Source organism: Petaurus breviceps, unplaced genomic scaffold (genome assembly GCF_028583685.1).
Source record: "Petaurus breviceps papuanus isolate PSGF00001 unplaced genomic scaffold, PetGlider_PUasm1.0 174, whole genome shotgun sequence".
NCBI lineage: Eukaryota > Metazoa > Chordata > Mammalia > Diprotodontia > Petauridae > Petaurus > Petaurus breviceps.
In genome coordinates, this window is record NW_027185761.1 from 20,355,377 (window position 1) to 20,369,448 (window position 14,072).

Genomic DNA, 14,072 nt, shown 5'->3' on the forward strand with positions numbered 1-14,072 from the left:
TGTGACCTTGGGCAAGTCACTTAACCCCAATTTCCTAGGCTTTCCCCCTCCAAAAAGCAAAAAATAGATAAGGTGCACCCAATAAAGGTGGCACCCAAGGGCAGTATCTTAAACATAACATCAAGACCTGGAAGGCCTGAATCTTCTCTTTCTTAAGCAAATCATTCTCAGATTCTTCATATAATCTCACCCTCCCTCTTTGGTTTATAGATGAGGAAACTGATGTCTGGAGAGATCCAGTAACTTGCCCAAGGTCACATAGCTAGTGACTGGTAGAGCTGGGATATGAATCTAGACCTTTTTGCTCTGCTCACTGGGTCCCATCAAGAGGCCTGAGAAATTTCTCTTTATCTGACTTGACTGTCCCCACCAGCTATCCTTCAGGACATGTTGCTATATGTCAAATTCCTACATGCTGCAAGGGAAGATACACAACCTGCATTTTCAATGACACACCAAACTTCCCCATCATAGGTCTGTTTACTGCTGAAGGCCATGGAAGTGTGCAGTATAACCTCAAGAATCGGTGAGTGGGTTATTAGAAACAATGACACTGAGAATGTAAGATCTGAATGAAAAGAAAAATCAAGAAAAAACATTTCTTAAGCACTTACAATGTACCAAGTACTGTGCTAAGCTCTGAGGATACAAACAGAAAAAGATACCCTATCCCTGTTCTCAAGGAACTTATTTTCTAATTTGGAGAGACAATACATAGTGGAAAGTTCAGCGGCTAGTGGGATGGAAGAGTCAGGAGTCCTAAGAGTTCAGCAATGGGGTGGATTGCAAAACCCAGAGGTCCTTAGTGTCAGGGGACTATGAAATATGGGAGCAGGGCATATAGTAAGGCCTGGAGGATCCTACGAAGCAGTATCAGGGCAAATGGCAAGGACTGGTGATCTTTGATCATAAGTGATAGATTGTTGTTGACTTCTATCTCATTCAAAACCTATGAGTACTCAGGTCTTCCATTTCATCATTCTGTCATAGATTTAGAACCTCAAAGGCCATCCAGTCCAAACCATATCTTAACAAGAACTCTTTCTACAACATACTTGAAAGGGAATCATCCACCATTTTTTAAGTTAAATTTTGCTTTCTTGATCACCCCAAATCTGCCTTCTTTCCCATCTCCCCACTAACACCACCACCACCAATTGAGAAGAAAGAAAAACAAAATCCTGTTATATATATAACAGGATTTTGTTTATATACATAGTCAAACAAAATAAAATTTCCACGTTCTACAGATCCTCTTTACAATTATTTTTTCCATAGGTCTTATTTCTTTTCTCTTTTTCCACTAGTATGCTCACTTCATTTATAAAAATACCTTTAACTTTTTTCCACCTCTTGTTTCATCTCTTCCAGAAATTCTAGTTGAACTTGTGTCCAAGCTACATTTTTCTTCAAGATTTTTCTTGTAAACATTTTGGAGTTCATTTCTTCTTCTGGATTTGCTTTTTATGATAAAATTCTTTTTGTTGTTGTTATTTTCTCATTTTTCCAGCTTATTTCCTGACTTTGGACTTTATGTTAGAACCAGGCTCTGAGCACTTCTGGAAAAAATGTCTGTGATGACCTGGATGACCTGGTATACTATACTCTTTATTCCTGCTGCTACTTTCATGGGCATTTGAGTGTTGTATTATTTCAGGATCTTAGAGGCAGCTCAGACTGGAATGTGTAAGATCTCTGCACTCCCAAAATGGTCTGATGAAAGGCAAAGTCCTTCTGGTGTGAGCTCTGCAAGTTCCTGATATTGGGTTTGGTTCTATACAACATATCTGAAGGCTTGCACAAATTGGGGTTCCAGTAAATTGATTCAGGATTCAGTCACTATCAGCCAATGGGAAATCTATGGTGATTCAGTCACAGAACTGCAGATTGATCTCTTGCCTGGGATTCCTGCACTGGTTATCCTTCTGTAGGATTCAGGGTGGGCTGGGGCTGCTCTGCTGCTGGGGGTAGAGTCACACAGCTGCTGCTTGCCTTTGAACTTGCTCCTTTGCTCATTAAACAATTTAGGAGGGACAGCTAGGTGGTGCAGTGAATAGAGTACCGGCCTTGGAGTCAGGAGGACCTGAGTTCAAATCTAACCTCAGACACTTAACACAAAAACTAGCCATGTGACCCTGGGCATGTCACTTAACCCCAATTGCCCTCTAGGAAAAAAAATTTAGGACCTGAAACTGTTTCTTACATTGGAATACCATGCCTAGGTACAGGTCTCCTCTTAAGTCATTCTTGAATCTATTACCTAGAACTGGGCAATGAACAGCAGAACTGCTAACTGGCACTTGTTCCTGTACCCTACACAAGTTTAGGCCCCTCTGTGCTGCATTTAGGGCCATCTTGTTGCTCTGGTGCACAGCCTCTACCTGAATTTGAATGCTTTTTATAGCAGTTGCTGGTTTGACCCCTTCCCCAATGTCTGTAGACCTTTCTGTCTTTCTCCCTATGCTGACCTGGGCTGGAAAAAGTCCAGTGATCTGAACTCACTGTAATTTTCTTCCTTGGATGTTTTAGTCAGTATTCAATCTGGTGCATCTTCTAGATCTATTTGGAAAAATTCAGAGGGTAGAATCAATCTGTACTTCTTCCTGCTATGCTGCCTCTTGACTCTGCCTCCATGTCCCTTTGTTTAATGAGGTAGGTTTCACCACTTCCCAAAGCCATCCATTCTACTTTTTAGCAGTTCTAGGGGATAGTGGATACGTTCTTGCATTGATCCTTAATCCACCTCCTTCGATTTCCTCTTCCTCTTTCTATTGCTCTTTCTTTTCACCTCTGAGAACTCTGTTCAATCTGAGGTACCAGATTTTCAGGAAAACATTAGTTAACTGGTGAATATTCAAAATAGAATGAAAAGGATAGTGAATGACCTCAAGATCACATGCAAGGATGGTTTGAATGTTCTGGGAAAGGTTAACCCAAGGAAGAGAAGACTTTGGTGCTGCCATCATAGCTATCTTCAACTCTTCAAAAGGCTTACCCATGGAAATCTTATTAGATTGAGTCCACTTGTTCCAGAGGAAAAGCACCCTCTTTACTACCATCTTACCATACTACTGCATGGTCTCTGAGCATCTCCTCCCCTTTTCTCATGTTTCTTAGGGACCTACTCTGTTCCTTTCTTCTCCCTCCTCTTTGAATATGGGAGGAAGTATGGAGTAGCGAGAGCCTGGGCAGAGGAATGTCCTGCACCTTGAGTCAGAGGACCAGAGCTCAAATGCCAATCAGCTTCTTATAGTTTGTGTAACCTTAAGCAAGCCTCTTTGGCACTGGCATAGTTCAAAAGAGTCAAACTCATGGGGGTAGAACTAGATTAAAATGTAATTGGGAAGTGTTTGACAAAATAAATAAAACTATAATACAATAGAGATAATGTTAATTTGTGGTTTTCTAAGTTGCTGTCAGCAGCTAGGTGACAGTGGATACAGTGCCGGTACTGGAGTCAGGAAGATTCATCTTCCTGAGTTCCTATCTATTCTCAAAACACTTACCAGCTGTGTGACCCTGGGCAAGTCACTTAACCCTGTTTGCCTCAGTTTGCTCAACTGTAAAAATGAGCTGGAGAAGGAAATGGCAAACCACTCCAGTATCTTTATCAAGAAAACTCCAAATGGGGTCACAGAGAGTCAGACATGACTGAAATGATTTAACATGTCTATATCTGGCTTGCAGGGATTTGTTTCTATTTGAATTTGTCATTATTGGACTAGATGATCTTTAAAGTCACTTTCAACTCTAAATCTGGTCTCCTATGACACTTTATATATCTTTTTTGGGGGGGGGTTGTTTTGTTTTTGTTTGTTTTTGGAGGTGGGAAGGCAAGGCAATTAGTGTTAAATGACTTGCCCAAGGACACCCAACTAGTGTGCCAAGTGTCTGAGACCAGATTTGAACTCATGTCCTCCTAACTCAAGGACAGGTGCTCTATTCACTGTGCCAACCTCGCTGCCCCTACTTTATATTTTTTGAAGGGCTGTTTAACAACTTACAGTGAAGTTTGGAGCTTCTTGCCCTATTCACCCATACACTCCCATTATATACACTCAAGCCTTGAAAATAAAGTGCATTTCCATTTTCATAATCTGTCTGTTGTAGCCCAAAGGACGACTCCCAGGCATTTTTTTCCAAAGGACACAGTAGATTTAAGACATCCAAATCTACTTGAGGGTGGGGGAAATGTCTCTTGCCTTGTTTCCCTGATAATATTTTCCTTTCAGTATGGGACTGTAACATAAAGAAGCCTGTGGAATTCATGTCTGCTCTGAGCCACAGTATAGTGTATTGTGTGGATGGGTGGAAGAGGTGGGGAGTGGATTTTGCTTTCTTGTCTCTGACTCTCTGGATCTCTGAAGAGTCCAAGTGATTTAGAGAGAGGAACAAGAGAAGATAGATTCTGTGACTATCCTATGTCATAGGACAGTATCAAAGGAAGGTGGTGGTGACACATTGTAAACATGTACTGGAATCTGCCGTACCTTCTTCGCCTCTCTGGGTCACTGTTGGGAGATCCCAAGAGGCAGAGACAACCAAGAAAAATGCCACTTGTGTTATAGTAAAATCAATCAACATGAGCATCTTCCATGGCTTTTAGCGCTGGTACTTGTCCTTCTTTGCCTCTACCTGCCTATTTGTAGCTTAGGGCAAGAGGAACCAACCTCCGTCTCCCCACTCCCCTAACACACACACTTTTCCCTAGAACTTACAAAAGGAAGTCCCATCAAAAGATGTATCCTTGCTTCCCTCAGCTCATCCTTGTGTGTTTTCTCCCAGCTATCCATGTATGTTAATGATGAATCATGAGGGAGGGTGTATAAAAGACACTATGGGGCATACAGTTCACAAATGGAGTTGGACCTCCAAGAAGCGGACCTTGATATCATTAGAGTATAAGGTAGGAGACAATACCACCAACTCATAGAGTGCGAGTATATAGTAATAGTTAGACCTGTGTAGTTTTTCCCATGCATTAATGAAGGAGAGTTAGATCTTTCTGAGACTGTCCTAGGATCCACCAGAATTTCATTCATTCATTCAATGGAGGTAGAGTACCTGCAGTTACCCAAGCCCATTGGAACATCAGAGAAGAATGTTTTTGCAAGCATCCTGGGTCCCCTCAGAGAATTCATTCATTCATTCATTCATTCATTCACTTATTCACTCACTCATTCAGTACCTACTGTGTGCCCAGTTCAAGACACCCAGAGAAGATTTAATTTCAAGGAGTCTATCTACCCATGCAGCAGAAAAAATAACAATAACATAGAATTCAGTATGTGGTTAAGGACCAGAAAGAGGGATCTAGAAAACTAGCTCTATAGGAATTTACTGAAGGGAAAGCTTCCTAATTGACCTCCTTACCTTCAAGTTTCCTAATTTTATACCGCCATTTCCCCCCTCCCCCTGTGAGCCCATACTATGCTTTAGTGACTTTAGGGACTTTAGTGGTTATCATCCTTGAATGTTACTTTTATCCTGCCTCTCTGACTAAAAATTTCAGGTGGTCTATATGTTGTTCCATGAAATATCATACTTTCTCAGCTTCACACCTTTGCTCATGCTCTTCTTCCCACTTTGTATGCCCTCTTATCTCTGGATGGCCTATCCCCACCTATCCAGCCTTTAAGGCATATATTGAGTCCCACTTCTTCCAGAAAGCCTTCCCAGTCCACAGTGATAAGTCTTTGTTGTTACTGAATGCATTGAGCTTCTTGTCCCTACTACCTACTCAGGTGGCAAGAAACCAGACTGCCTTATTTTGCATAACAAGGAACCCAGTTAGAAGAGATTTGAAAGATGATGAGATTTTCAGGACTTCATTTTTTTTTTTGGAGGGGAGAAGGTAGGGCAATTGGGGTTAAGTGACTTGCCCAAGGTCACATGGCTAGTTTTTTGTGCTAAGTGTCTGAGGATGGATTTTAACTCAGGTCCTCCTGACTCCAGGGCCAGTGCTCTACTCACTGTGCCACCTAGCCACCCCCAGGACTTCATTTTGATGACTCTAAATATCAGAAGAAAGACAGTAGGATTATTTCTTATTTCCGTGTGTGTGTGTGTGTGTGTGTGTGTGTGTGTGTGTGTGTGTGTGTGTGTGTGTGTGTAGGGCCAGAGGAACAGTCCCACTGACTATGTAGAGCTAAAAAGGTTCTCTGTATTTGGTCAGAAGGCATTTATAGATATGTATCACATGAGACAAATTTCTGCATTTTCTTTTAACTAACATAGAGCAGAACAATGGACCTTCAACAAATTTTATTTTACGGAAAGGATGATCAGGGATGATTAAAACAATAACAACTTGCCCATTTTTCTGTAGATGAATGAACAAATTAAACTGAGGGTACACAATCAAGATTCCATAAGCCTCACCTTCAGTGCCCTGAATGAGACTGTGACTCTACTCATTTCACCCACAGATTGCCCACATGGAGCACCCCCTGAAAAACGGGTAAGATCATAAGATTGAGACTAAGAAGAAACCTTAGAGCTCATCTAGTCTGACACCCCACCTTTTGACAGAGAAGCAAAAGTAAGGGCCATAAAAGGGAAGTGAATTACTCAAGGTCATACAAGATGGTAACAAATACCCTTGTCTCCAATCTTACTGATCACTTGGGGACCCTAGCACATAGTTGATTGAGTTAAATAAAACTTTCCAAGGTATTAGTAAAGACCATACTGGGATCATTAAGTTATGCCATATCTATGCCTAGATATGGGCCCAGTGTCATTCATATAGCCCTGGGATAGATCTTTCTCTATGCTGGTATTCTAGCAAGTTTATCTGGGTGAAATCTGGTTAAATTGAATGTGAGGAGCATCCTTGAAGGAAAAGATAAATAAAAAAAAAGATAATGTAGCCAAAAGGGCTGAATCATAGTGGGTTGGGGTAATCCAGTTAATTTTTCCTTGAGGATTATATGGATGTAGGGCTTCATTGGTTATGTATCTATGAGCCTGAAGTCTTTATTTTTAGTCTCAGCTGATGGAAACACCCTCTTTCTCCCCTTCTAATTCCTTGATTCCATGTCTAGCCACTAGTTGCTGCAGTGATAAGGGACTTGTCCAAGTCCATTACCTCCTAATGAGACTTCCTTGTGAAGGACTCTGCCTCTAAAAGAGAATAAGTAAGACTGAAACAAAGATTAAGATCTCAAATTGATTAAGTTCTGATAAATTCAACAAATATTCCTTAAGTATTTACTGGGTGCCTACCATGGTGCTCGGTTGGATGTATCAAGAAACAGTGTAAGATAGAGCCTTTCATCTCTAGGAGCTTACAGGGTGATGGGGGAGAGGGAACAAATAGAAATAAAATAGCCATGGAATGCCACAAGCCAAGTGCCAATTGTGTGATACAGACTAAGCACATTTGGAATTTGGAGATGAGGGAGCTTGAGATGACCCTTTATGGAATAAAAAGATGCGCTGTTTTATTTCCATTTAGACTGATAGATGAAATTCTCAAAATATAGCCAAGAAAAAGGCTAGGGTTGCCCCTCATAAGTTCCCAATCTGGTCAAATTCAGAAAACTTTTGTCAGTGTAGCATCATTGACATAAGAGGTTTTATTCAATTACATCATTATTTTTGCTATCGAATGCTATGGTATGGAAGACAGTGTTTCTGATAATAGTAATACTAATAAATGGCATTTCTATGTTAAAGGCTTGCAAAATGCTTTATAAGCATTACTTCATTTAAGTCCTGAAAGAAAAGACTTTTAGGTATAGTTTGTCCCCATTTTACAAATGAGAAAACCAAGGCTCAGAAAGGTTGTGACTACTAATAAAAATTGAATCTAGAGTCAGAGGAACTGGGTTCAAATTCTACCTCTGTCTCCTACATATTCGATTGTCAGCAAGTCGGTCATCTTCTTTCAACCTTTTCTTTCATATTTAAATTTTGAGGCTATCCAGTATATATATATATAAGCATTGGACCTAAAGTCATGATGGGTCATGAAGATCTGAGTTCAGATCCCACCTCAGATATATTAGCTATGCCACCTTAGGTAAATCATTTAGCCTCTCAGTGTCAGTTTCCCTACCTATAACATGGGAATAACAATAGCACTTACCTCCCAAGTTGTTGTGAGAATTAAATAAGATAATATACATAAAGTGCTTCATAAATCTTAAAGTGCTATATAAATGTTATCATTTTTAGCTATTACCATGTACCACAAGAGATGTTTTGTTTTGTTTTTTGCTTTTTGGAGGGAGGAGGGCAGGGCAATTGGGGTTAAGTGACTTGACCAAGGTCACACAGCTAGTGTTAAGTGTCTAAGGTCGGATTTGAACTCAGGTCCTCCTGACTCCAGGGCTGGTGTTCTATTCACTTCGCCACCTAGCTGCCCCCCCCCAATAGATCTTTGAACCCACCTATCACCTGATTCTATGCACTAACAATGCTGTCTGCCAATGTGTCATTAATCTTTGGTTTTTCATATAGATTTAGAAAATATCAGGGCTCATATTTTCATGTAAAATCAATGGAACCATGGAATTATTAATAGGGTGAATTCAGCCTAAAAGAAACCCATACTCTCAAATTACCTTAGAGACATTATGTTTTAAAATGTTAGAAGGAGAAAGGACCTTCCAGATTATTTAATTTAGTTCTTTCATTTTCTAGAGGAGGAAAATGAGGTCCAGAAGGGAAAGAGGCTGCCACTTATCTATTTCAATGGCTGATATTTTCACTGCTTATATAATTCCTTGAAAAACAATCTGGTATAACAGATAGAGAGATAGCTTCATAGTAAAAAAAAAAATCTGAGTTCATGTCTTCCTCTGACACCAACTGGCCATATGACCCTAAGAGTCACTTAAACTCTGTCATAGAATTGCTGTAAATAATTCCCATTAATATTGAAAGTTGCAGAAACTGTTACTGATTTGCACTCAGTAGGGTTTTCTCATCATCATAGATCTGAATAAAAATCAAACAAAATAAAATTTTTAAAAATGCTTCTTAAGAACCTTCTTTGACTATTATGGAAGTATTTTGCATAACTACATTTGTATAACCTATATCAAATTGCTTGCTTTCTCAATGAGGATGGGTGGGGAGGGAAGAAGGGAGAGAATTTGGAACTCAAAGTTTTAAAAACTAATGTTAAAAATTGCTTTTACATGCAACTGGGAAATAAGATGTACAGGCAATGGGGTTTATAAATCTATATCTTGCCCTGCAGGAAAATAGAAGGAAAGGGGATAAAGAGGGGGGTATAAAAGGGAGGGCAGATTTGGGGAAGAGGTAATGAGAATGTATGCCATCTTGGAGAGGGAGGAGGGGAGAGATGGAGAGAAAATTTGGAACTCAAAATCTGTGGAAGTGAATGTTGAAAACTAAAAATAAATTAATAAAAAAAACTTTAAAAAAGTTGTCATAGAAAAAAAGAACCTTCTTAATTAAAAAGGCAGTGTTACTAAGTTAAGGCATGATGTCACTGGGGAGGGGTAACCTTTTAGCAACACATTAGTCAGGATCAGTTTATCAGCTTTACCTATTCCCACCCATTGTCAGCTAGCAGAGACTATGACCAAGAAGAAATGGGACATAGGTAGGACAAAAATGGAAGGAAAGGTTTGGAATATAAGATTAGAAGGACAACTTAGGTAGGTGCCATAGTAAAGGACTTGAAGTTAGCACAGGCCAACAGAATGATGTCATAACACTGAGTGTTGAGATTCATAGAATTTCAGCACCAGATGCCTGGTGGACAGCTCCACCTGAGGTTCCATAGGCATCTCAAACTCACAGCAAATCCAAAATAAGAACTCATTTTATCTTCCTCCCCTCACCAAATCTACCCCTCTTGAAAATTTCATTCAATTAAGTTCAACAAACATTTATTAAATGCCTTCTATGTGCCAGGCATTGTGCTTTTGTCTGTTGCTGGAATTATTGTCCTTTCAGTCATTCTGGTTCCTTGACTTTGCTCTCACTCACATAATTCAGGCAGTAGTCAATTCCATGCCATTTCCATTCTTTCTCTACAATATCACTCACATCTATCTCCATTCTCTCCAGCTGTCAACTGTAGTGGCAATCACACAGCCATACCCAGGATGGCTGCCAGCACAGGTTCTTAGATCTGCTTTACTAGGAAACAAAGTTGTTTAAGCGGTCAGCAATCTTTTTAATTACATTTAGTAGTTCAGGGGAAAAGTCAGCATCCTGAACTTCAAAGAAAATACAAGCATAGAAATAAAGACCAACAGACAAGGCTTTGACTGCCTGAATCAACTGTACACTTTACATACATTCCTAGATCAAGAGAGCCTTTACATCTGAGCAATTGCAGAATTCTGAACATATGGCCACTTAGAATCTCAGCCAGGGAATCTCAAGGTTCTTTACAGAAGAGAGCCCCCAAAGTAAAATACTGATTCAGAGTATATATATATATACTCATCTCAGAGCCAGAACGAATCCCATCCCTTGTGACTCAGTACCTAATTAGAAATTAGCAAAAGGTGTGAAAGCCTTCCTGCAAGCAAGCCTTCCCTAAGCAAGCTTCCCTTAATGGGCTCCAGGTGAGGCCTATTAATGGTCGGGAAGATCTTATATCCCATTAACATTACATCAACTTAGTTCAGGTTTTCACCACTCCTTACCTAGACTACTACAGTAGCCTCCTAGTTGGTCCCCCTATGCTTCTGGTCTCTCCTCTCTCCAATTCAACCTGCACAAATTTGACAAAATAATCTTCCTAAAGTATGGATCGGACCATGTCACTCCCTTATTCAAGAATAGTCAGTGACTCTCTATTGATCCTAGAATAAAATACAAATTTCTCAGCTTGGTATTTAAATTCCCTCATAGGCTGTCTCCAGCCTACCTCTCCAGGATTATTTCACATCATGCTCTTCAGATATTCTGTGTTCTATCCAAAGTGCTTTACTTGCTGTCCTCTGGAATCCTCTCTCTTGCCTTTCTATCAGCTGTCACCCATGCTTAGAGTGTACTTCCTTCTTACCTCTGCCTCTGAATTATTGACCTTCAACACTCAGTTAAGGTGGCACCTCCTATGAGAATTCCCCTGCCTATCCATTTTTCTCTTCTTCCTCAAGTTAATTTTGTCCAGGATGTCCCAGGTGGCTCAGTTCGGTTTTAAGCTATTAAAATTTTAAACTGCACCAAGACTTTTGGGATCCTTTGTATTTATTTGTCTATGTCTATATTGTCATAACCCCCACTCAATCAGTAGGTTGTAAATTCCTTAAGAACTTTTTTTTGGCATTTCTAACTTTAGCACAGTGCCTTAAAACATAGTAGGTACTTGATAAATGCTAGCTAAATTTAATTAAATTAATTTATAGGTGGGAAATACAAATTATGTAGTGCAAATGGTTTTGTAAATAGATAAACTAAAACCAGAGGATGTGAAGTGACTGAATTAAGGTAACACAGAATTATAGGATAATAAATTTTAAACTGGAAACCACTTCAGGTGTCATCTTGTTCAAACTGCTCATTTTACAGATGAGAAAACTGAGGTCCAGAGAGGTCAAGTGACTTGCCAGAGATCACATTATAAGTGACAGAACTAAGATTTGAATCCAGTACCTATGACTCCAAATCTAGTAACAGAAAGGGGAATTATGATAGAAAGGGAATAGAAGGTAGCATGAGGAATTGTGATAACCTGAAGAAAAACTTTACCTACTCCCTTATTTTATATCTCACTGTTTCCACTTAAATCAATTAGTTTAAAAATTGGCATGATAAATACATTCAAAAAGAAAAGCACTTGGCATGCTGGCTTTGGATTTCTCATCACTGTGTCCAACTCAGGACATCCAACCCACCTTCCTTTGCTCATCTGCTTTCCAGTCCTCAGACTGGGGTTTATGACTTGTCAGCAAAAGCAAATATTTCTTGGAAAGGAAGCAGATGAACAATGGGTTTCCCTCTCTGTTATTCCCCTTTAAAAACTCTGTCACAAGGAACCTTATTAAATGGCCTCCCCAGGCACTCATAGCCCAGGGAAGACCAACCCAGTTGGAGCAACAGCGAAAACTGCCTTCAAAGCAAGCACGGCTTTTAAAGGTCCCATAGTCTGGTTTTCCGCTAAATATTTATATGCAGCTGTGCTTTGGAAATGAGGCAGCTCGTCAATTTAAATGTTTTATTGGCCCAAAAGACAGGCAGTATGGGCTGTCCTATTGATGGATTTTTCCATTTTTTCCTATTAATTGGTGCATCCTTTCAATTGTGGGATAGATTGCAGTTCTCACAGTACCTCTTATTTCAGAGCTTCCAATTTTCTTGCATTTAGGAAGATTTTGTTTAAACGGTGAAGACTCTCATGCCTAACTGAGGAGGGCATATTCTCTAGTAGATAATGTTTTATCAGCATTGTAACCATTAGGGGATTTTGGATGTGAGGGCTTATAAAGCCCCCTCTAATTATAAGATTCTATATTCTACATTATTATTTATTTTTATTTATTATTTATATTATATTAAAATTCTATATTATTGTTTGATGAGGACCTTTACAGGCTATTTAGTGTATACTTCCCTCTCCCCTCCCCTTTCTTAAGGTTATTTATTCTTTCTTCCTCCAGATCCTTCAAGAGGAGGTTGCCTAACTATTTTTTAAGAATGTTGTAGGGAGGTTCTTATTCAGGCCTAGATTGGAGTAGATAATCCCTGAAATCTTTTCCAATTCCAAGATTCCATATCTATTTTCTTATTCCTTCCTTTATTGAAGTTTTGTGATGTGGTAAAGAGAATACTATAATGGGAGTCAAGAACCCATGGCATCGAAAAAAGAAAGTGCTTTGGTGAAGATCAATGGAGGGAAAAATAAAAGTCACATTGTCTTTACCATATAATACAGACTATCTGAACCAAAGGAGAAAGTCAATGGGCAATTGGGGAAACATCAGAAACCTGATTCAGAGGCATGATATGATATTGATATGGGATTTACTTTTCTGAACACTTGCTGGAACATTTTCTATTAAAAGTAGACTAGCTAATGAGAATGGTGCTTTATGCTAATTTCATTATTCACAAGGTAGAGGACAGTATGAAAAGAACTGCTCTTCTAGATTTAATTCTAACCAACCAGAGGGAGGTGACTACTGAAATGGAAATGATTAACACATTGGGGGAAGTTAGACTTCGTATTGGAATTTGTGACAATGGCAATGGAAGCCAGGAAGTGTTTTTCACATACTCTAGATTTTTGAAAAGCAGGCTCCAAAAGATTTAAAACAAATATAATTAGTTTCATGAAGCCTAAATTTCTGCAGGGAAAGTCCATCAAGGAAAGATAGGAATCTCAGAATCTCAGAAGAAGAAAATTCTGAAGACCCAAACAGAAATAATTTTGGTGAGGAGGAAAATGGAGAAACCAATGTGAATGCACAAAGTGATCATCAGCCAACTTGGTTTTTTAAAAGATGCTTATAGAAAATGGAAGCAAGGTCAGGAAATCGAAGACAAAGGCAAAAAAAATGTGACAAATTGCTGTAAGAAGACTCAGGAGCACTGAAGCTCAGAATGAGATGATCTAGTTTTCAAAAAAGAAAAAGGAAGAAAGTAGATTCTGCAAACCATAAGCTAGTGAATTTGGCTCTGAATATTGGAGAAATTCCAGAAGGATTTATCCAAAGGCTGATTAGTGAATATCTAGGAAAGGAGGCAGTGGACACAAAAAGTCAGTATAGTTTCCCTAACTGCAGATTATTCTTTTTCTATGTGGTTACTAGAGTGATAGATCTGGAAAATTCTGTTGATTTCAGTAAAGTATTTGATAAATTTTGTCATGCTATCCTTATGGACAAAATGGAAATATATGGTCTAGATGATCATACCAAACAAAAGTTTGAGAACTATTTCAATTACTGGTACCAAAAAGTATGGCTATAGGTTAATTTCAGTTTAGAAGGATTTTTTTTTTATTAAAGGGGTCCCATTACCTTCCAATATATACTTTAAAATTCAATGAGTTATTCTTCTAATATTGAATATTTGGTACATGTGAGAGATACCATGCTAGGTGTTATAAAATACTTGAACTTTCATATTTATATGTC

At 39.1% G+C, this 14,072-nt stretch overlaps 1 protein-coding gene across 1 annotated transcript in view; it reads left to right on the plus strand.

Annotated features, from left to right (window-relative positions):
* Positions 1-14,072, plus strand: part of CUNH3orf20 (chromosome unknown C3orf20 homolog) — a 75,975-nt gene that overhangs the window by 20,450 nt on the left and 41,453 nt on the right. Inside the window, exons 6-8 of the mRNA XM_069084501.1 lie at positions 374-526; positions 4,786-4,906; positions 6,329-6,460. Of these exons, the coding sequence (XP_068940602.1) occupies positions 374-526; positions 4,786-4,906; positions 6,329-6,460 (406 nt within the window). The remainder of the gene's footprint in view (positions 1-373; positions 527-4,785; positions 4,907-6,328; positions 6,461-14,072) is intronic.